The sequence below is a fragment of the Fundulus heteroclitus genome, chromosome 18 (assembly GCF_011125445.2).
Source record: "Fundulus heteroclitus isolate FHET01 chromosome 18, MU-UCD_Fhet_4.1, whole genome shotgun sequence".
Lineage (NCBI taxonomy): Eukaryota > Metazoa > Chordata > Actinopteri > Cyprinodontiformes > Fundulidae > Fundulus > Fundulus heteroclitus.
Genome location: NC_046378.1, coordinates 30,900,551 through 30,924,184, shown reverse-complemented (window position 1 = coordinate 30,924,184; position 23,634 = coordinate 30,900,551). Strand labels below are relative to the sequence as shown.

General features: G+C 37.8%; 3 protein-coding genes and 1 pseudogene across 3 annotated transcripts; all 4 read right to left on the bottom strand.

Moving 5' to 3' along the window:
- Window positions 1–261: 261 nt before the first annotated feature.
- On the bottom strand, window positions 262–1,680 carry LOC105924626 (olfactory receptor 2AT4-like). Its single transcript, XM_036149976.1, has 2 exons — window positions 1,656–1,680; window positions 262–1,282 (listed from the first exon to the last, which is right to left on the bottom strand). Exon 2 carries the CDS (start codon window positions 1,268–1,270, stop codon window positions 299–301), a length of 972 nt encoding a protein of 323 aa, XP_036005869.1. The 5' UTR covers window positions 1,271–1,282; window positions 1,656–1,680; the 3' UTR covers window positions 262–298.
- A 4,537-nt stretch (window positions 1,681–6,217) lies between these two features.
- LOC118566778 (olfactory receptor 52B2-like) lies at window positions 6,218–7,189 on the bottom strand. Its single transcript, XM_036150169.1, has one exon. It carries the CDS (start codon window positions 7,187–7,189, stop codon window positions 6,218–6,220), a length of 972 nt encoding a protein of 323 aa, XP_036006062.1.
- A 5,358-nt stretch (window positions 7,190–12,547) lies between these two features.
- LOC118566745 (olfactory receptor 6B1-like) lies at window positions 12,548–13,593 on the bottom strand. Its single transcript, XM_036150067.1, has one exon. The coding sequence runs from the start codon at window positions 13,585–13,587 to the stop codon at window positions 12,622–12,624; it is 966 nt and encodes a 321-aa protein (XP_036005960.1). The 5' UTR covers window positions 13,588–13,593; the 3' UTR covers window positions 12,548–12,621.
- Window positions 13,594–16,456: 2,863 nt separating this feature from the next.
- On the bottom strand, window positions 16,457–21,620 carry LOC118566777 (annotated as a pseudogene).
- Window positions 21,621–23,634: the final 2,014 nt, after the last annotated feature.

Sequence of the window (23,634 nt, the reverse complement as noted above, 5' to 3'; positions counted from 1 at the left end):
CCTCACTTCCCCAGATCTATATGCCAACAATATGTTGTGCTGTCCACATTGCTATGCATATTATTTATTAAACTTAAATGCAATTTATTTTATTAAAGAGTTTATTTCACTCCCTTTTTAAATTAAAGACAAAAATACACTGACGGTAAAAAAGGACAAGATGAAATTCAATTCAGGCATTTACATTTTGTAATTGCATCATGGGAATGACATATTACATTTACCTAATGTACAGAATTAGAGAGAGATGTATGTCTTTTTCCGTTTTTTCATCAAACATCCTGATACAAGTTAGGTACTAGGTCCAGACTTTTAACTCAATTCCAATTTTGGTTGCTTTTATTTTTTTCATTAAAGTGTGCTTTATATCCTGAGTCTTGAAACAGTATATTATCGGGTTGACTGCAGCAGGAAGTAGACTGTACAGCAGAATTAATAAAATGCGAACATCTAGACTAAAAGAAAATCCAACTGTGTTAGCCACATAAACAAAGCACCTGGGCAGATAGAAAAGGCATGTTATGAAAATTTGTGGAGTACAAGTAGCTAGGGTTCTGATGCGCCCTGCTGAATTGGACATTTTTAAAATGACTATAATAATAGAAACATAGGAAATCAAGATAAATGCAAGAGGCACCAAGAGACAAAACATTGCGATACAGAGGGCAATAACTTGTACGGTTTTAAGATCATTTCCACATGCCTGACTTAGTAATGAGATGTGGTCACAGTAGCACTGCAGAATGATATTTGACCGACAGTAAGATAAACTGAGGGCTTGGAATAATATGATCATCATTAAAGGCAGGGGTAAAAACCAAGCAGATCCACAAAGAGTGAATATAATGTTATTCGTGATTAGGACAGGATACCGCAGTGGAATACAAATTGCAACAAATCTATCCAGAGCCATTACCAGTAACATGAAAGACATTACTGACCCTAAATAGTGAACAAAGAACATCTGTGTAAAACACCCGGAAAATGATATCATGTTATCTCCGAACCAATATTTTGATATGATCTTTGGGAGTGTAACGGTGCCAAATGATAAATCAGTTAATGCAAGGTGACAAAAGACCAAGTACATAGGTTTTTGAAGGGATTTTTCACAGATGACAAACACTAAAATGAAAATGTTTCCTAGTAAAATAGCTAGGTAGATGAGAAAAAGTAGTGCTGATGCAGGGCCATAGTACTGTGGAGAGAGTCCAGGGAACCCAAGGATGATAAAACTTCGTATCCTTGTGATGTTCGAGCCAAGCACCATTATCCCAAATCCCTGTAAGGAATTGTTATAAGTTTAGATGCCTTTGTTTGTATTTGAAACACAGCAAGAATATCAGTGAAAGATGGTTAATCAGTATGTATTCAAACAGAATTTACAGCTTTTCCATATAAAAAGAATACAAATTCGCTTGTATGTTTCAGTAAACCTGCAAATCTTAACAATTAAATTAATTATTACTGATGAATAATAAACATTACATTAATGCAGCTGTCAATAATCTTAGAACTAAGCTGTACATTGATAAGAATTTCCAATTGAATTAATTTGCACTCAAGCTTCCACAGTATCACATACATCATGTGTTCTCCCATAGTAACTGGCAGTGTTATGTAAAAAAACTAAGTTATAAAATCACAAATCTTACCTTGATGAGGCAGCTCAGCAGGTGAAGTCTCAGAGCAAAAGCAGATTGAGAGCTAATATTTGCTTGTTATATCTAAACAGGTGCATCCTCAGAGGGTTTTATTCCCACATGACCCAGAAAAGTTTACAGATCATCTTTTTCTCATCATCCTTATCATTTATAATTCCTTAAAAAAAGAAATGTTAATATGTAAAATTATGTACCTTGCATCTAGACTAAATTGATTATTTTGATTTACAAGTAATGTTTTATTATGTGCATAAAATAAAGGCAATAGTTGTGTGAATTTGATTGAAGCAATGGGTCTTATTCCAACCCAGTCTCACTGAAAAATTTGTAATATCCAGGTTGGTCCACAGCGGGAAACGTAGTATTGTCAAAATTTTGCTCTTCAATACATGCCTTTTTCTTCTTCATCATAGTAGGTACACCTGGTCTAGCGTTCTGTTACCTGCGACATCATCCAGGGAAGACAGATCATCCGCTGTTACCATATAATGTACAAAATATTGCTAGGTTCAATGTGTGCTTTTTTTGTCTCTCTTATTGTGTCTCTACGCTGTCTTCTCTAACCCCCAGTTGGTCAAGGCAGATGGCCGTTCACACTGAGCCGGGTTCTGGTTCTCTGCTGGAGGTTTTTCCTTCCCGTTAAAGGGGAGTTTTCCTCTCCACTGTCACTTCATGCTTGCTCAGTATAAGGGATTGCTGCAAAGCCATGGACAATGCAGACGACTGTCCACTGTGGCTCTACGCTCTTTCATGAGGAGTAAATGCTGCTTGTCAAGACTTGATGCAATCTACTGGGTTCCCTTAGATAGGAAACGTTTTTACCAATCTGTATAATCTGATTGAATTTGACTTTGGAAAGTGCCTTGAGATGACGTGTATCATGAATTGGCGCTATATAAATACAATTTGATTGAATTGAATTGAGGATCATCCTCATAGGCCTCAGATAATAAAAGCTACATACGACTACTGCACTGACCTGTTTATATAACTTAAAATCTGAATCAAGGATCACCCCAAGAATCCTCATTGACACACACCCAGAAGAGTCCAGTGATCATACTGCACTGCTGTATCCTGTCAGCAGGTCAGCTTTACCACATAAAATGACCTCAGTTGATTTATCATTGAAAAAGAAAGTTCATCCCCATCCATGCTCTCGCATGTGAAATAAACAAACACTTGAGCAGATTCCTTACTAACTGAGATTGGTTGGATTTTAATGGAAGATACATGAAAGAACATGAATATCATTTGCATAAAAATGTTATGATCCTGCATAATGGACCACAGAAGGAGTAGGTACAGAGAGAACAAAATAGGACCTAATAAAGAGCTTTGTCGCATATCAAGGCGCAACAGAAGATGAAAACTGTCCCAAATGAACAGATTAACCTCTGTTGGATAAGTTGAATTTAAACCATATTTGGCCGTGCCTTTAATACCAATAGATGGCTCCAATCTTAATATTAATGTGTCATGATCTATGAGTCAAATCCAGCAGTAAGATCAAGAAGAATCAAAATAGCTGAATTGCTTGAATTGGCAGTTAAAAGGAAACCATTGCCAACCACGAGAAGTGCAGTTTTAGTGCTGTGACTTAAAGCTGGAATGAAACTTCTCATGAATATCGTCAAACTCCAGGTGATCCTGTAGCTAACTTAAAACCAACATTTAGAAAGAAAGAGCCATTTGGAAATCGGCCTAAAGTGCAAGACAGCAGTTGGATGTAACCTGCTAAATTGTTATTCTTAAGAAGAGAGCCGACCACTGCGGGTTTACAGCACCTGGAACACAACCCAGAGAAAGAGAGGTGTTAACAAAAATTTAAATCCAGGGATCTATAACGCTAAAAACTTTCTTGGCTCTTGAAACTTGGCCAAGTGCAGCACTGAAAGGCATTAGGTCATGTCAACATGGGACAACCAGGAGAAGGAGTGAGGGCCAGGCACAATGTGAACTAGGCAAGGCAAGGCAAGGCAAATTTATTTATATTGGTAACTAAATCGTCACCTTCCTAAAATAATGGCCTGAGTCATTTCTCACCAGATATTGTATTTTTGCCTAAATCAACTTAACTTACTGTGGTGTCAGTTTGTGTGTTTTCTTTTTGATGACAGACTCTGGTGTTTTGGGATCTGGATTTTTTCTTAGGTTGTGGAAAGAAGCCAGAGATGCTGTGTGAGGTTAAGCATGACTAACCAGACATATTGGACTCACCTCCACTCACAGTATGGGCTTGGGAACCTGACTCTGTAGAACAGCTGGTAACACTGCTGCCTCGAAGCAAGAAGGTCATGGGTTCCAATCTCAGCCAGTGGTCTTTCTGCATGGTTTGCATGTGCATGTAAGAGTTCTCTCTGGGTACTCTGGCTTCCTCCCACAGTCCAAAAACATGACTCTTAGGTTTTTTGGTCTCTCCAAATTGTCCTTAGGTGTCTGTGTGAGTGTGCACATGCATGGTTGTATATACTGCATGTCTCTGTGTTGCCCTGCGATGGACTGGCAGCCTGTCTAGAGTGTTGACCACAGGAGATAGGCACCAGCCCTCCTGTGACCCTGTACAGATAAGTGGGTAAAGACAATGGATGGAACTTTTAAAATTGACAAGGGGGAAATTATACATGATCAAGTATCAGCTACTGACTGATGAAACCAATTTATGGTGTTTAGTCCACCAAAGACTCTCTGATGTTTTTAGCTCTTAGGTTGTTTTTAGTGGCTTCATCAGAGAAACAAGGCTGAAAAGCACTACATTTAATAGTAACATTGGTTTCTAAAAGCATGACACATCTAGGTAAATAATACAGTGAGATTATTTTCAGCTGGATGCTACATATTGAGACTTTTTTGTGTCTGCTACCTTACAGCTATAAGAATTTCACAATATGAGAACACTGTAAAAATAACAGGTAATAGCAGTGATTATTGCACAGATAAAAGCAGGAAAGGTGTAAGGCACACATTTTTGAGTCCTCACTAAATGGTAAATGGTAAAGGGACTGAATTTATATAGCACCTTTCCAGTCATACTGACCACTCAAAGCGAGCGCTGCACTAGAACAGCTGTTGACAGGGTTACATTAGAAACAGGGGAACTCTCTTTAGTAATTAGGTGATTTCCTGGCACCTGGTTGCACAGGATTTAACTGGAATATCATTGTCAATGAGGGATACATTAAAATGCACACTGCATGTTTTAAAATTTTACTCGTTGAGAATTATAAAACTTTATACTTTTTTTCCTTCCACATTACAATTATAGATTGCTTTGCTCTGTCACACAACATTACATTAAGAACGCATTGAATGCTTTATTTTGTATGTAAAAAAACCTACAAATATGAGAAATTATCCAAAGTCCTTCATATTACTGAATATTTTTTTGAATAAAAATTTTCTAATGAGTAGTAAGTGTAAATAAAACTTATAAGGATATATATGAAAACATATTGGTAAACAACAGAAAATCATTGTAGTCATATACTACACTGTTACTTTCATTTATGACATAAACAATGTGTATTGAGCAAGGTTATGGAGAAAACAACTTGAAACAAATTTACAATGCTGAGGAAATATTAAATTTGTGACAATTGTCAGAAATATAAAACTACAAAGAGTCAAATAAATCCCACTCTCCCATGATAAGAACAGAGAATATTCAAAATGAATTAATTCTCTGTATTTTTACACAGCATTTCCTTTGTTGCTTTTTAAAGATGATGCCATCAGAGTTCATCAATAGTTTTAAAAACAAAAGCAAAATAAAAATATTGCTGCAACTGCAGCTATTAGTAGAACATATTTTTTGCCATAACCATGAGCCTTTCAAAAAAGCATATGGAAAAAATTATTTGTCACTTACATGATTAATACTTATTTAGTATTGGTCACATTTTCGCTAAAAGTATCAAAAGAATAAAAGTAAATATACTGCTTTTGCACATGTATCATTATTGTTTATGCTGCAATGGCTAAATGTTAAAATCTTGAACCGCAGATCATGGGGAATTTAAATAATTTTCCCATTATAAAAGCATAAAAGTTGAAGTCAAACAATCTCTGGTGTTTGTCTCACAAGAGACATGGATCCCAAAATGCCAGATTTGTTTCTATTTTGTAATGTTTTTTTGCTTTAATCCAGGATTTTACTCATTTAATAAAAATATAACTTTTAAACACATTAGCATAATCCCTGCTTTGTAACTAATTTGTTTTTCCTTTATGCAGACAAAGATTATTAACCTTGTATTTTCTAACAAACAAAATAGGGTTTTAGAGGCTATGGATTACAAGTTTTTATAGTTACTTTTCTGAGCAAAATAATTATGCGTTTTTCATGGTCAAATGATTAACAGGCAAATGCTAGGATACATGTTTATGGAAGTTATAACTAACTGAAATTTGTGAGACCTCTTAAAAATCCACAGTTTATTGTCATTGTGCTCTTTTTATTTGAAATAATCCATCCATTTTCAGGATAGGGCTTCTGATGTTACATCTTTGGACATGAAAACAAAAGGTTAACACAAAATAAATCCACTTATCTTTCAGTTGGTAACCACTGACACTTGAGCTTTTGGGTGTCCAGTACTTATGCAGAATTGTTTCACCAAACACTCTCTGATGTCTTTGGTTCTTAAGCAGTAAATGAGTGGGTTTACCATTGGAGGACCAAGGCTATAAAGCATAATAATTACTATTCGCACATCAGTACTAAATTGAATGCCAACATGGCTAGTTAAATACACAAAACAGCGAGGTACATAATACAGTGAGATTATTATCAATTGAGTACTACAAGTTGACAGAGACTTTACACAATTTTTGGAATCTGCTACCTTACTTACTGCTATAAGTATAGCACAGTATGAGAAAACTATAAATGAAAGGGGTAAAAGCAGTATGATCATTGCACTTGTAAATGCAGGAAAAGAATATAGGGTTCTGTCTGTGCACGCCAAAAGTGTTATTCCAATATGATCACAATAACAATGATTGATTATATTTGATGCACAATAGGGAAGAGGATATGCTCTGATGGCTAATATAAGAGGGACTATAATAGCTATGCTCCATGCAGTCACACTGAGAATGTGGACTGTTGAGCTTTTAAGAACAGTTATATACCGGAGAGGATGACAGATAGCACAGTACCTGTCAAAAGCCATCAGTGAGAAAATAAAAGAATTTACGGAGCCCAAATAGTGAACAAAGCACATTTGGACAAAACAACCAATGAAGGAAATGCTCCCTGATTGAAACCAGTACCTGCTGATGATTTTAGGTAAAGTTGTTGTGCTAAAGAGAAAGTCGCATACAGACACATTTAAAATGATGTAATACATGGGTTTGTGAAGACTGCGGTTAGTTACAAATAAGAAAAAAACTGTAGCATTTGCTATCACAGTTATCGCATACACTAAGAATAAAACAAACGATACAAGACCATAATATTCTTGGTGAAGTCCAGGAAAACCAACAAGAATAAATTCTGTCACTCTGCTTTGATTCTGTGACATGATGTTAAAGAAACGCTTTAAAGCATACAACTACCTTTCACGAACAGAGTAGCAGGAAATATGATGTCTCACATGTTTGTTGACTGCTTAAACTTACTTGCTTTATGACACTGGTTAAGGTGAAATAACTGTCTAATCATCTCTAACTCCTTAGAGGATTTTCTTCTTTTTTTTTTTCATCAAATGAAACACAGGTGCCATCCCTATGATCCTATGATGGATTAGTTATGAGTACACACATTTTATGAGTCATAATGCAGCATATTCTTCTTCTTTTTAAATGACAGTAAGGATAATTCAAACAACACATTATTATTCTATTTAATAGGATTACTCAATCATCAATACAAATTATTATAAATCAGCATTTCTCAATAAATTATTCTTGGCTTTGAGAGCATAAATGTGTTGGTATTTCTCTGATCTATTAATTTTTGACTCCTGATAGATACTAGATAGAGCCTCACAAAGCATAATAAGGCTTTATTATAGGTTTCCTCCTATTCAATCACAGGCTGCATCCATTGAGTCCAGGCAACCTGAAACCAAAATAAAATAACCATTGCAACTCAAAAATTGCAAATTATTATAAACATGACCATGGCGGACCAATCAATATGGTGAAGCACAAAAACAGTAATCGCTTTTCTCTGGCTAAATAAAGTTAAGGCTAACCTTTTCCATACCCTGTCCGATTATCAAAAAATAATCTTTTAATTTTACCAACAGGTTTGTTCTGACTGGAAATTATTTTAACATTTTTAAGTGTCTGAGACCGAATCCCAATTTAAATATGATAGCTAATCTGTGGAGGGAGCTAAAGATTAGAGTGATGCCAAGGAGGCTTTCCAGCCTCAAATACCTAGCGTTTACCACCAAATACAAATTCTCAGTTAACTTAATTCAACATCAATTAAGACATCTACGGTAATTGCAAGGCTCTTTACAAAATTAATAATTAAATTTATAAGCAGACATATGTTGTCAGTTGAGCTCAGTCACAAAGATTCCATTTTATTTACACACATTACAATTCAATCCATGTTATCAATACAGTCTACAAATGGGTGGATGAATGCATAGATACATGAAGGAAGTTGATTTTTAATGGCTGTCTTTGTAAGAAAGATACATATATTCAGAATTTATTAGGCAGCCAATGAACAGAAGGTAAAAGTGGATAAATATAAAGTTTGCTTTTAATTTTCAGCACAACTCCCACGGCAGCATTTTGAACAAATTGAAAAATTTCCCAATAGTAAAGGAATGCAATAGTCTAGCCTTGAGGTACACAATTCAGGGACTAGTTGTTCTAAGTTAATGTGGGACAAGATGTTTAAAATTGTAGCAATATTGCAGAGGTGAAAGAAAAATGACCCCAAAACCTGTTTAATGTGGAGTTTAAATGGCATGTCCTGAACAAAGATGAGACAGAGGTTGTTTGCATTTATTGGTGGGGACCAAGTTAATGCTACAGACTAATGGATGACTAAAAGACGGCAGGTTCTGTCTAGTATGTGTTTAAAAGAAAGTGATTAAAAGTAATCCTGGTTTCTATGTTTTCAAGACACAACTGTAGTTTAACTAACCAATTGGTTTATTAGTCTTTATGGATAAATATAGCTAATGATCACCAGCATAAAAAAAAGAAATTAATCCAATGCTGTTTTATAAGTTTACTAAGTGGAAGCATATGTTTAATAAAGCGAATTAGCCCAAGCAACGAACCCTGTGGTTTTCCATAATTAACTCTGGTGCATGGAGAAGGTTTGTTATTAATACAAACAAACTGAAATATGTCAGAGAAATATGATCTAAATGAGCCTAGTCCTGTAACTAGTAGATCCCTGCAGTCCTTGAGCATCTGTTAGAAAATATTCTAACTGGCCAAATGCAGCTTTGAAATCTAACAGGTCAAATACAATTCAGTAGGGCATCCCAATTGAGAACAGGTCTATGTTTTATTTACAGCAGAGGTAAGTAATACATGTCTAATAAGTTAAAGCCTGTACAGAGGTTAGTTTTAACCAGTTGCATCTCTAGCTCCGCAGCATAGACAGAGACTAATGTTCAAAACAATGGTCTCACACTCCAGTCCTTTATCCTACAGCTTTTAGACGTGTGTGCTTCAACACACCTGACTCTAGCAAGAGCTCATTAGCAGAGCCCTGCAAAGCTTGACTGCATGCTAGTTAGGTAGTTTATCTATTTGATTCAGGTGTACAAGGCAAGGGACACATCTGAAGGATTTGAGTTTGAGACCATTGGTTTAAAATCCCCTGGTTAAATTAGACAGGGGCTTTACTTTCTGAAGCCAAATTTACCCACCTCATGATTTACAACAACTTTAAAAGCCTGCAGTAAAAATGGGTTAGTCCTCTCTAAAATTAAGACAGGAGTCAAAGGGAACACTGAAATGTTTTTGCTAGGATGGCGTTTAGCATATCGTCATGATTCTGTACCTGTCTGGTGTCTGCTCCCCACCACGGCTCCCTGATCTGTTATAATCAAGGTCATGCATCGCATCTGCCCCACGGCTCCGCTGAGATCAAGTTCATGGTGCACAGCTGAATTCTGCTCGTGAGTTTTTTTTTCCCCCTGTTCTCTGCGAAGGCGGACACTCTTCTGCACCTCTCCTCCCCTGGACCTCTCCTGCATGCCTCTCTGTCTGCATGCTGTGTAACTCTCACAGAGTCTTTTTCTGCAAATCATCCGAATCGAAAACGATGGATCTGATCAGCTGGTTGCTAAAAGCAATTCATAAAATTTTCTCAACGAAGCTAAGGAGGCTCAGATATCTGCTGGTTTTTCAACAGCATGGAGCAGGTCTTCCAATTCCAATAGCTATGCTTCCAAAACCATAAAAAGATGACAGTGCCTTGCAAAAGTATTTACCCATTAGCATTTTGATGTACTATTGTCTCAGAATCAGGAATTAAAATGGATTGTTTTAGAGTGCGCGCCTTTTATTTTACAGAACGTGCCTACAACTTTGATGATGTATTTTTTTTATTGTGACAAACAAACAAATAGGCCAAAATAACAAAACAAAAAAAACTTAGCATGCATAATAAGGATGCAAACAATTGACACAATTATTGCCAAATGACGGTTTATTAGATTAAAAGGTTTTATATCAGTTTAAGTGATGATGTTTTGTTAGACAGACCTTCTTTTTGTGTTGTAGTGCGGCCGCCATCCAAAAAAGGCGTCGCTGCTCATAGTTAAGAGGAGCTAGACCATGACAGTTGTCAAAGAAATAGGCTCCATCCATACAAAGCTGGGGTTTAGTTGTATCCAGTTAACTTCTTGATCAGATAGGGGTTCCCATCCAGACGGCGCGGCTACAAAACCAACTTAATTTGAAAGCTAAAGAGGCCAGTGTTAGTCAAGGTCATTGAGCTGACAGGATAATGGCAGTCATAAGAGTAAGGAGTGAGGAGGAGGGAGGGACAAATGAGAAGGGACAAGAGCATGAGGTGAGAAGCAGAAAATTGGAGCAAGGCAAAGGCAAGCCAAATTTATTTGTATAGCACATTTCAGTACAAAGATAATGCAAAGTGCTTTGCAGGAACAAAAAAACAAAATAAGGCTTTATGATATCTTAAATAAAGCTGAACAGTGATTTATTTTTGATCTAGCCTGTATCTCAGGGTATAACTGGTTTTGGTTCCTTAATGTTTGCTTTGATATTTATGATTACTTTGATGTGGTGCTGTTTTTAAATATTAACACTGAACAACCTTTTTAAGTTATCGCCTAAATATCACCCACCCAGCCATGCTGCATGGTGGTGCAGCGTCAAATTCTCAACCAAAACTTATTGATGTGCTTGGAAGGCAAGAATGTGTGACAAAAAAGCGAAGGGCATCCATTTTATTTTTTTGTCAATTCAGTCTGTACTCAATACAAGTGGCACAATGACGTGTTTTTAAATTCAGCATATTGTAAAAACATACCCCTTCATGCCATGGAAAGACCCTCATGATACAAGAGAAAACTTGCATTCCTGATAGATAACTGTTAACCTCTCATAAAGTCAATGCTTTGTAGAATCAACATCTATAGCTGGATGTCACTATGGATACGTCTCTGAGCTTGCTTATACCCTCATGGCAAAACTACTCCAGCTTCTTCATTTTATCAGGGTTTTCGCCTGTGAACAGCAGACTTCAAGTCTAACCAAAGACCTTGAATTGGATTGAGATGTGAACTTTGGTTATACCATTTCAACAGACTTATATGTTTCCCCTTAAACCACTCGAACGTTGCTTTTGTTGTATGCTTCGGGCTGTCCTGCAAGAAAGTCAAATTTTGTCCCAGTCTCGAATCACTAGGAGACGGACAGGTTTTGCTCAGTAATATCCCTGGATTTAGCACCATCCATCGATCCCTTGACTCTAACTGGTTTCTCCGTCCCTGCTGCTGAAAGCAATCCCCACAGAGGTGGTAAACTGACAGAGAGGGGGCTGTGGATGCTGAGGCCAATGGAGCACAGAGATCACAAACTTTCTGCAGAGTCAATCTCTGCAGACCTCCTAATCTCGCGTGGCCTTCAGATTAGGTCATGAACAGTGCGTGGAGAGCTTTCTGACACCTGCATCCAAGCCATATATCAGCACATGGAGTGCAAAGCGCAATGCAAAGCCCTGGACTCAAGAGCAGTGGAGGTTCGTTTTCAGGAGTGATGAATCACGCTTCTCCTTTTTTTATGGGTTAGAGTGTTTGCATGTGAGGGCACTAGGGTGGGATGTGCACCTGGTTTTCTGTTTGTCTTTTTGTCAGGGTGGGTTTGGGCTACCCCCTCTCCTGGGACATCTCAGGTCTCCACTAATTGTGGAACCCGTCCCCCGCGTCCTGCTCCCCTCCGTTGGCTGGCGCCTTGACCCAGATGGAGAACAGCGCTTCTCCATCTGGCAATCTGAGTGACGAGTCTGAGTTTGGCAGTTGACAGGAGTGATGAACAAAAACAAAAAACATCCACTGTTTACTAATCTTGTGCTCATTTTACTTTTTTTCTTTGATAGATTTTGAGGATAGAGCTTTCAGTATGGTATTGTTGAAGGCAATAAGATTATTTATAATTAATGCACTGAACTGTCATTTTGATTTTAAGGAATATGACCATGTCAATACAGTTTGTTTGTTTTTTTCAGTTAAATTTCCTAGCACAATGTATGACACATTTTGAGGTCAATACTGGAGAAAACAAAAAGCAATCAAACAATCAAACACTATAAAACAAATTTACAAATGTTCTTAGCCCTGTTTTTAAGTAACAAAAATATAAAGGACTTATTGGAGAAAACAAGCCAATGTTTACTGTTCTCTTTTTATTTTAAAAACAGTAACCCATTTTTAGGGCAGGGTTTCCAATGGGAAATATTCAACATAAAAACAAATGGGTGATATTAAATCAATGTAATGATCTGTCAATTACTGACTGCGAAAACTTGAGCTTTTTGACGTCCAGTTGTTATGTAGAATTGTTTAATCAAACACTGCCTGATGTCTTTAGCTCGTAAGCAATATATGAGTGGGTTTATCATTGGAGGGACAAGGCTATAAAGCATTATAATTACTATTCGCAAACCAGCACTAAATGTTATGCCGACCTGGCTAGCTAGGTACACAAAACATCGGGGCACATAGTACAATGAGATTATTATCAGCTGGGTACTACATGTTGACAGAGACTTCACACAACTTTTTGGATCTGCTACCTTACTTATTTCTACAAATATTGAGCCGTATGAAAAAACTATGAATGCCAGAGGTCCTAACAGTGTAAGCATTGCCCCCACAAAAGCAGTAAAGGAATAAGGGCTTCTGTCAGTGCAGGCCAGAACTGTTATTCCAATATGATCACAGAAACAGTGATTGATGACATTTGATCCACAATAAGGAAGAGGATATGCTCTAATCACTAATGCTAATGGGGCTCCAATACCAACAATCCATGCAGTCACGCTGAGAATGTGAATTGTGCATTTTTTAATGATAGTCGTGTATCGGAGAGGATGACAGATAGCACAGTACCGATCAAGAGCCATCAGTAAGAAAATAAAAGAATTTACTGAACCCAAATAGTGAACAAAGTACATCTGGACAAAACAACCATTAAAGGAAATTCTCCCCGATTGAAACCAGTACCTGCTGATGATTTTAGGTAAAGTTGTTGTGCTAAAGAGAAGATCACATGCGGACACATTTAAAATGATGTAGTACATGGGTTTGTGAAGACTCCGGTTAGTTGCAAATAGGAAAAAAACTGTAACATTTGCCACCACTGTTACGAAATACACTAAGAATAAAACAAATGACACAAGACCATAATATTCCTGATGAAGCCCAGGAAATCCAGTTAGTATGAAGTCAGTTACTCTGCTTTGATTCATCTCTGATATGATGTTGAAGAAATTACCTTTAAAAAAATTAAAAGCATAAAATACAATGGAGCAAACTATAACTAATCTTATAAGAAGTATTTATGTATGAGCAGTAATTATATCTAATATCACAAAAATCACAAATTATTATGCTATCATTATGGTAGTTATATACTACAGCTAACCATGTCAATTTTGATATCCTGCTACTTGTTTACTGTTTTTCTTTCAAGTCACCCCTAAGTATGTATTCCATTACATTTACAAAAACTTCCTAAGTGTTATGCTTTCTGTGTTTTTTTAAAAAAAGTAAAAATGTAGCTTAAATATAAGTAAAGCTGTAATAGTAAAGTAAATGATAATTTTAATTTTACACACAGCCTACCTTTCACAAAAAGGTGCACAAAGGTTCTGTGAGTTCTGACTAGGATGTTGGCTGCTTAAAATCCCCTCCTTCAGTATTTCTCTTGATGGAGGCAGACTTAACGTCCATCCTCTTTGCTTGCTCTAGGGACTTCTGATGTTTTATTTTTAATTGTCTTATAGGGATGACAGTTTTCATCCCTAACGTGATCTAGGGTTAGGTTTTCATAATATGTTGATGATCTCTCAAGAAAGTCTTAGTAGTACCTTAATTACCTCAGCTGACAGACCACTTTTAATAGTGTGGCAAAATGTTAGGTAAAAATGTATGTACATTATAGACTGAGACTATTAAGACTAACAGATGGATTGATAAAAAAATATCTGTGATTTAATGTATAAAATATTTACAAAACTATTCATTGAACAAGTTTAGGGTATAAAGAAATGTATAGAATTTATTGCTCTAAAAACAATAATTTATCCTACTGATAGGCCTATCTCGTCTATAAACAGGATCCCTTGGCTGCTGAAAACATAAACCAAAACATAAGAATGTACAAAGAATACATAACAACATGAGAGTGGTGGATCATTTAAATGACATACAAATTAGATGTTTTGTTTTTTTTACTGTGTATTAGTTTACACACTGAAAACAAAAACAGAGATACCACAAAATTTTGCAAACCATAATCTTCAGTAATTTGCAAGGAGCTTTACAGGATTTTCTCTCAACTTACCAGGCACTTTCTAGAATTTGGTTGGAACATTCATGGAACGTGCATGTTGCTTTTTAGAACTTGCATGGAATTTTAGTTAGCTCTTTTGAAATACACCTGTATTTTATTCAAACTTGCCTGATATGTTCTTGCACTTACCAGGTACTGGAATTCTCAGAGCTTGTCTAATACTTTCAGTAGAGTCATGGAAGAACTTCTAAAATTCTAGATGGCACTCAACAAGTACCGTGAAGTAGAGTAGAGTTGAAGTAGAGTAGAATGACTGCACCTGATGCACTCAGAGGTACCTTTACAACCCTGCGTATTCATTTGCCTTTCGTGGTCACTCCAAGACTGTCTATAGGGCATAGAACTTTTGAACTTTTTGAGGTTTTAATTATTTAAATCAAGTATCCAAAGTCAGTCAACGGTCAGTGTCCTAGCTGTTTTAGGTGTTGTCCTGGTTCAACGCAGCAGAACCTAATTTGCAGACCTTGATGACAGACTGAGAAGTTAAACCATTTATTTGAATCAGATGCATTGGAGCAGGAACAGATCTAAAACTGGCATGTCTGACTCCAATCCCCGAGATCGTCACTTGGGGATTGGAGTTGGACAAGCCTGATTTAAATAAAGTTCATATCCATCCATGATCCCACATCTGAAAAGCACTTGAGCAAACCCTTCGCCAACTGGGATCTGCTGGATTTTAATGGGAGATAAATCTCAATGTCATGCACATAAAAAGGGAGGACACCTTAATTTTCTGTAAAATGAAGGTATGGATAAATTGGACTCAATAAACAACCTTTTGGTATACCTATTTAAGAAGAGCACAAGAGGATCAGTGGGATAAACTGTCTCAATTGAGCATAGAAACTTTTGGTTAAGTAAAACCTAAGTATGTTGTATGAATGGCTGTGCCTTTAATACAGCAGACTGCTCCAGCCTTGATATTAAAATACCAATATCTACAGTGTCAGCAGCAGCAGTAAGATCAAGAAGAACTAAAACAGCTGAATTAGCAGATTAAAGTAATTCATTGTACACCTTGAGAAACAGTTTCAGTGCAGTGACAAGACCTATGCTACATCCACATGTAGCCAAATAATGCATGCCCACACAAAGGTTTGAGCATAAAGATGAAACCATATGGATGAGCTGTAACACCTATGCCATGCCAGGGAGTGGCAGGGTAACATTGCCAAAGACATAAAGAAGAAGTAAGAAGAGCAGGGTAAGCACAACAAACACAGGAGAGAGAAAATAGGCATTTGTGTGTACCGACGATGATAAGGCAGTCCACACAAATACAGTAAAGGTGCAGAATGCTTTATTGTAAAATTCAGAACAAATTGCTAACTGTCTAAAACACAACCCCATCTTCAAAGTCCACCATTGTTGGGTAACGGATGCATGTTAAGAGAGTGGTGAGGTCTACGTTGGCTCACATTTGCAATCATGCCAATGTGTAGCCTGTAATACGGATAGGGGTGTCCAGAAGAAGCCATTGCTAAGGGTGGCTTCAGTCTTACCCACTCTGTGAGCAGGTTTCAAATATTGTTGGTTTCATGGCTGCTTTGTCTGGACAGGACCCCCTATCTGAGTAAAAAGCTTTTCATTTATAGTCAAACCCATTTTTGTGTTGACAGGTCACTAAAACTAAACTGAATCTTCTCACGAATATCATAAAGCTGCAGGTGCTCTTGCATCTTCTCTAAATGTCGACAAAGATACGGCTATTTAGATATTTGTCTAAAGTGTAAGAAAACAGTAGAAGAGAAGAGGGTTGACTACTGCTGGTTTAAAACCAGCTGGAACACAACCAAGGGAAAGAGAGGTGTTAACAAGATTCTAAATCCATGGACATATAGCATTAAAACCTCGTTGAAAAAATTGGGAGGAATGCTGTAAACAGAACAATGTGATGACCTCAGCTGTTGGACTATTCTTGAAATCTGAGAGACGGACATAGGTTCAGAATTATATATAAAAAGCCGACGATACAGAAGGGATATGGGGGCCAAGGGTGCAAAGCTAAGGTGAATGAAAGCCTGTCAACATGAACTTTTTGAATAACTGTCAATAAAGTTCAAATAATAAAAACTAGTTTGACGTTTGCTGGTGTTCTCAGAAACTTCATTACGAATTAATTGAGTCTAATCATTTCTAACAGAAGCCTGATACAACAGTATTCGAGCATTCATCCACCCATCCATTGTCTTCCTCTTATCTAATATTAGAGAAACAGGTCCAGGTGAGAAACATCCATCCCCCCAGCATCATCCTTCAGATCATTCTGGGCCCCCCCCCCCCCCCCCCCCCCCCCCAAGGTGTTTCAAGGCCAAACGGGTTATATAGCCCCTTCTGCAAGTTCTGGGTCCTCCCCGGGGTCGTTTCCCAGTGGGACATGCCCAGAAGCCTCCCAAAGGGAGGGGCCCAGGGGGTATCCTGATCAGATGCCCAAACCACCTCAACTGGCTCCTTTTGATGAGGAAAAGCAGTGGCTCTACTTTGAGCTCCCCGCAGATAACAGCTCCTCATCCTATCATTAAGGCTGAGCCCAGGAAGCTAATTTTGACCGCTTTTATCCAGGATCTCATTATTTTGGTCATGATCCAAACCTCAAGACCTAAGGTGAGGGTTGGTAAGTAGATGAACCGGTAAATTACTTTTTGGCTCAGCTCTTTCTTCACCACAACAGACCAGGGCAGCACCTGCATTACTGTAGATTGCAATCCCAATCTGTCTGATCATGTCTTGTTCTATCCTACCATCACTCATGATCAAGACATTAAGCTCCTTAAACTCCTTTGCTTGTGGCAGAGACTTACCATCCCAGAGGGGCGGTCCACTTTTTTTCCATCAAGGACCATGGCCTGAGGCTGGGATGAGAGTCACCTCCTCTCTAACTTAGAGGTGCTGACTGTCATCCCAGCCTCTTCACATTCGGCAGCTAACCGCTCCAGATTGGAGGTCATGGCTCGAAGAAGCCAACAGAACCACGTCATCCACAAGAAGCGATGTGATCCTGAGGCTCCCAAACCAGTCTCCCTCCTCCAGAGCATACACACCGAAAGTATACAGGAGCACTGATCCAGGAAGACTTTCTATATTAGAGAGGGTAATGGCAGACGACCATCACAGGTGGCTGTGTCTTCGAAAAACTCACAGTAAAGTAGATAGGCTCTGAGCCAGTTTTCATGTCAAGAGGATGAAACAAAGCACATTGAGTTATTAGCACTAAAGTCTCAGGTAATAGCTATATCTAGGAGAGGGGTAACAAGGTTAGACTCTGAGACACAGGGCCAGCTGCATCATCTATAGGATGTTGTTGACAGCAATAGCTTAACCGTTGCACCCAACAGCTGAGCTGTGATGTTGTCACAGATTCACAGAATGCCAGGCCAAATCCAGCTAATATGAAGAGAAAAAACCAGAGAGAACATAAAGTTAAAAGTTGAAATAACAGCAGTGATGCAAAATTGGAGAATAGTATGATAATTCAGCTGATTGAGGGAAATAGGTCTTAATGTCGTCTGGCAGCGCAAGCCTATCACAGGAAAATAACTACAGAGATAGCTCAGGGTAACCTAAACCACTTTAACTAGAAGCTTTATCAAAATGACCCGGTCTTAAAAGTAGGCAGGGTGTCTCCCTCACAGGCTGTTAACTGCAATTTGTGGACTTCCTAATAGTAAAGAATTACAATTGTCCCACCTTGAAGAAACAACAGCATGGACTATTTTTTTCAGAGCCAGGCTTGGACAGTATAGTTCTAATTTTGACAATATTCTGGAGGTGAAAAAAGGAAACTCTAGAAACGTGTTTGTAATGGGATTTAAATGACATGTCCTGGTAAAAAATAACAAGTTTTTTTTTTTTTTTTTTTCACTTTATTACCAGAGGCCCACTTAGAGCCAGATGTATTGTACAATATGAGAAAACTATAAATTGCCTTGTATTCGCTGGCTGTGGGTTTAGTGTCATTATCTTACTGGAAGATATTTCCCCCCTGACTCTCTTTTCTTCTCAAATAAGTTTTCTACCAGGATTGCCATGCATTATACTCTGACTGGCTTTTCTGGCTTTTCTGAAGAGGGCCAACGCTATAATGCTTTATAATTACTATCCAAACTATCAGCAGTAAATTTAATGTCAACATGGCTAGTAAAATACAATCTGGTGTGGGGCTGTTCTTCAGGAACTGAATCTGGTCCCTTAGTGAAAGTGAAAGGAACTCTGGATGGTGTAGCATACCCAGAGATTTTGGACATTTCCATTCTTCTGAGTTTGTGGGAACAGTTTGGAGATGGGGCCTTCCTCTTCCAACATGATTGTGCTTATAGAAGAATGGTCAGTGATTCCCATAAACACATTCCAATAAGTTGTGGACAGCTTTCCCATGAGAGATTAAGCCATCATATCTGCAAAACCATTCAATAAAATTTTATTTAGCACCAATTCATGAAACATGTAATCTCAAGGTTACCTGACTCCGCCAGATAGATTTGCTCCGCATATCCATCTGGAAACCTTCCGATGAAGTAATTTTGGGAAGGGGCGAAAATACTGGTTAGCTGATTGGCCTATGTTGGTGATAGACGGGCCAAATAAACCAATCAGATTCGTCGTCGCTCTGTTACGAGCGACGACGAAAACACAACCACAAGCCAAGCTATTCTTGCTGCTGCAGGTAAAGGCTCGTTAGCTCAGCAAAGAAATACTCTGTAATTCCGATAAAACTTGCTCGATAGCCACGCTAGCGCTAGTTTCATCGGCTGAAGCCGCCATGTTCTTTAGACTGAACTGACGCGCTTCCCGTTGCGTCACACCTCAACCCGCCTCAAAGCCAACGCTGATTGGACGTTCGTTTGGTGAACGGCTCCAAATTTTCTTTAACGGGAGAGTAGCCAGGACGATCTGCGAGTGAAACCTTGAAAGCTCGCGAGATCAGGATGATCGCTTAAATTCAAATGTGAATCAAGCCAAGCGAGAGAATACTATTGACAGTTTATACATATATAGCTGAAATGAACGATAATTTTGAATCATATTATGCAAGGTGTATATATATATATAATATATATATATATATATATATATAGATATAGTATATATCTATATATATATATATATATATATTTATACTATAATTGTGTAAGTTACCAGATTGGTCTCTCTGATTGTGGGACCCAATTTCATGTTAAAAATTATACAGCCTCTGTGCTATGTCATAGTTTTAGAATATTTTTAACCTAACCCTTGTGTAAATTGAAATTTATTTAACTATGAAGGGCTACTATCATTGATTGTAGTTTAGGACCCAAAAATGCAAACAGAGCTCAGGAGCAGCGTTATGAACTCAAAAACACCCAACAACCACAGATCATGGTTTGACTCATTTGGCATTTTCCGTGCTCTTTACAATGCCTTTCGTGTCAATAATGTTCTCTAAATAAAATTATCTCTTAACCAAACTGCTGTATTTATTATATGATTAAATTGGACATGGGTGAAGTCAATCAAAAGTGATTTTTCACATCTACTTTTTGGAAACAAACAAAAAGAAACAAGCCACTGTTTACTGATCTTGCGCTCACTTAACTTTTTTTGTTGATTTTTTAGGATAGGGCTTTCAGTATGGTATCTTTGAAGACAAAAGGATAACTTATAATCAATGCTCTCATTTGTCCAATAGATTTTAAAGACGAGGAATTACCAGTTTTTTCTAATATATTTATGAGCAAAAAACATGATATTTTGAGGTCAATGTAAAAAAAAAGCAAGCATACACTAGAAGACATACAAATGTTTTTAGCCCCACTTTTAAGTAGCAGAAATAGACAAGACTTATCGGAGAAACAAGCCAATGTTTACTGTTCTCTTTTTATTTTAAAAACAGTTACTCATTTCTAGGGCAGAGTTTCCAATAAGAAATCTTTCAACATAAGAACAAATGGGTGATATTAATCCATGTAATGATCTGTCAGTTACTGACTGCTGAAACCTGAGCTTTTTGACATCCAGTTTGTTATGTAGAATGTTAATCAAACACTGCCTGATGTCTTTAGCTCGTAGGCAATATATGAGCGGGTTTATCATTGGAGGGACAAGGCTATAAAGCATTATAATTACTATTCGCAAACCAGCACTAAATGTAATACCAACCTGGATAGCAAAATACACAAATCATCGAGGGCACATAGTACAATGAGATTATTATCAATTGAGTACTACATGTTGACAGAGAGACTTCACACAACTTTTTGAATCTGCTACCTTACTTATTTCTATAAATATTGAGCCATATGAAAAACTATGAATGCCAGAGGTCCTAACAGTGTAATCATTGCACTCACAAAAGCAGGAAAAGAATAAGGGGCCCTGTCAGTGCAGGGCCAGAACTGTTATTCCAATATGATCACAGAAACATTGATTGATGACATTTGATCCACAATAGGAAGAGGATATGCTCTAATCACTAATGCTAATGGGGCTCCAATACCAACAATCCATGCAGTCACGCTGAGAATGTGAATTGTGCATTTTTTAATGATAGTCGTGTATCGGAGAGGATGACAGATAGCACAGTACCTGTCAAAAGCCATCAGTAAGAAAATAAAAGAATTTACTGAACCCAAATAGTGAACAAAGTACATCTGGACAAAACAACCATTAAAGGAAATTCTCCCCGATTGAAACCAGTACCTGCTGATGATTTTAGGTAAAGTTGTTGTGCTAAAGAGAAGATCACATGCGGACACATTTAAAATGATGTAATACATGGGTTTGTGAAGACTCCGGTTAGTTGCAAATAAGAAAAAAACTGTAACATTTGCCACCACTGTTACGAAATACACTAAGAATAAAACAAATGACACAAGACCATAATATTCCTGATTGAAGCCCAGGAAATCCAGTTAGTATGAAGTCAGTTACTCTGCTTTGATTCATCTCTGACACGATCTTGAAGAGGTTACCTTTAGAAAACTGAAAAGAACAAAAGACAAACGATCAAAACCAAAATCTATAGGACACATTCAGTAATATAAATAATTATATCTAATAGCACACAGATTTTCTTTCAAGAAAACCCTAGCTATTTATTACTTTATTTTTACATATTTGATCAAGGAACTGACAAGTTTTACTTTTTCAGTCTTTAAAAATTGTAGCTTAATTACTAGTAAAGGCTATTTAACTAGTTTAGTTTAAATTTTTATCACATACCTTTTTCACCGAAAGCTGCACCAAGGTTCCCTGATTTCTCACAAGGTGGTTGACTGCTTAAAACCCCTCCTTTAGTATTCTCTTGACATAAGCAGAGTTAATGTCCATCCTCTTGTGCTTTCTCCAGGGATTTCTGATGTTTTCAATTTTATTATCTCATATGAACCATAGTTTTCATCCCTAACATGTTCAGGGGTTTGAGCTTCATAATATATTGATAATCCTTACAGTGGGCGTGAAGCTTTCTCTAAACAGTTGTAGTGGTACTTTAATCAACTCAGCTGACAGTCAGTTGTTTGTATTATTGCCATATTTATGTTAAAAATTATTGCACAATTCTTTTTTGTCAGGCATTACCTCAGAACCAAAAAGGTCCATAAGAATCACAGTTCTTGTTAATCATAGACTGAAATGACAAAGAAATGTTGCCCTGATACTTAAAACAGTTTTAGGGTTTAAGATTTAACAAAATTGTCAAGGATTTATTGCTCTATATTGATACGTTCACACCAAACGCAATTCCAGCAAAATGTTTGCCTGATTCGCTTGCTGTTGCTTGTTTGACAGTTTGCCAAAAATGTGTGTGGCCAATGGGGACAACACTCCAATTCCCTTCAATCGCTTCACTCCATCATCAAATGTGAGGAACTTTTATCTGCTTGCCTGTGTTCTGTTCAACTCAACAGGCTGGACCGGGATTTTAGTGGGCAAATCACGTTGCTGTATTTATTTAATGTGGACAGTGGAACAATGGCATCCCTGGGTCCACCAGATCATCCAGAGATGGTCTCATTTTGGGGAGTCCAGGAGCTACGGTTGGTCCAGATCAGGGTCGCTTCCCACTGTACTTCCATCTGTCAAGGATCCGAAACCGTTATCCCGCCTCTGGGATGGATCACCCATGCAACAGAGGTAAGGAGAGGAGGCTCAGGGAGGACAGAGAGAGCACCAGTTGGGACAGAGGAAGTGGCTGGCCCTGCCCCGCTCTGGTGCTCAGACAGTAGCAGCAGGAGAGCAGAGCAAGAGGCCGAGCAGAGAGAGCACCGAATGGTGCAGAGGTGGCTGCTGGCGGGAACCAGCTCTGGAGCTACAACAGGAGGACATATGATGAATGATTTACCAGTCCTTTTAAGAGCTGAATTAAAACAGCTTGTTTTCAATGCCACACATAACCCTATAACAAGCATTCCTTACATCATCTTAGTCAAACAAGTCTCCAACAATTTTTCTCTTCTATTTTGAGAAAAAAGATTTCCTCCGCTGCACTCCTTCACTATAGACCAGTTCACTCGTGACGTCACGAGCTGCCCGGGTCACGGTGGTAGGCAAAAAACAGTACTGTTCATCTACTATCATGACAAAACGGGTGAATTAGAGCGTAATTTAGTAGTTTATTTTTGGAATCTAAACAATGCCTACGACTTGATGTGCTCCCGTTGCACACAGAGGCATTCCGAATCGTCGGATGTATGTTTCTTTCGTTACCGAAGGATGAAGAAAGACGAAAGAAATGGATAATTTCAATGAAGAAGGACCCAGGCAGACAATCCCAATGCACCACGACAGAAATTTGCAGTCTACACTTCATCTCCGGTAAATACAACTTCATTTTGCACTGGTCATTGTTCTACTAAATCATTATTTAAATTAAAATTAGGGATATATACTTAAGTCAAGACGTAAACGTTTGTTTCGTAATAATATTACGTACATGTACAATGTATGCAACCCTCTGGCA

Excerpts from the sequence above, each read along its gene's own strand:
- LOC105924626 (XM_036149976.1), bottom strand. The coding sequence starts at position 1,270 with ATGGTGCTTGGCTCGAACATCACAAGGATACGAAGTTTTATCATCCTT.
- LOC118566778 (XM_036150169.1), bottom strand. The coding sequence starts at position 7,189 with ATGTCACAGAATCAAAGCAGAGTGACAGAATTTATTCTTGTTGGTTTT.
- LOC118566745 (XM_036150067.1), bottom strand. The coding sequence starts at position 13,587 with ATGAATCAAAGCAGAGTAACTGACTTCATACTAACTGGATTTCCTGGG.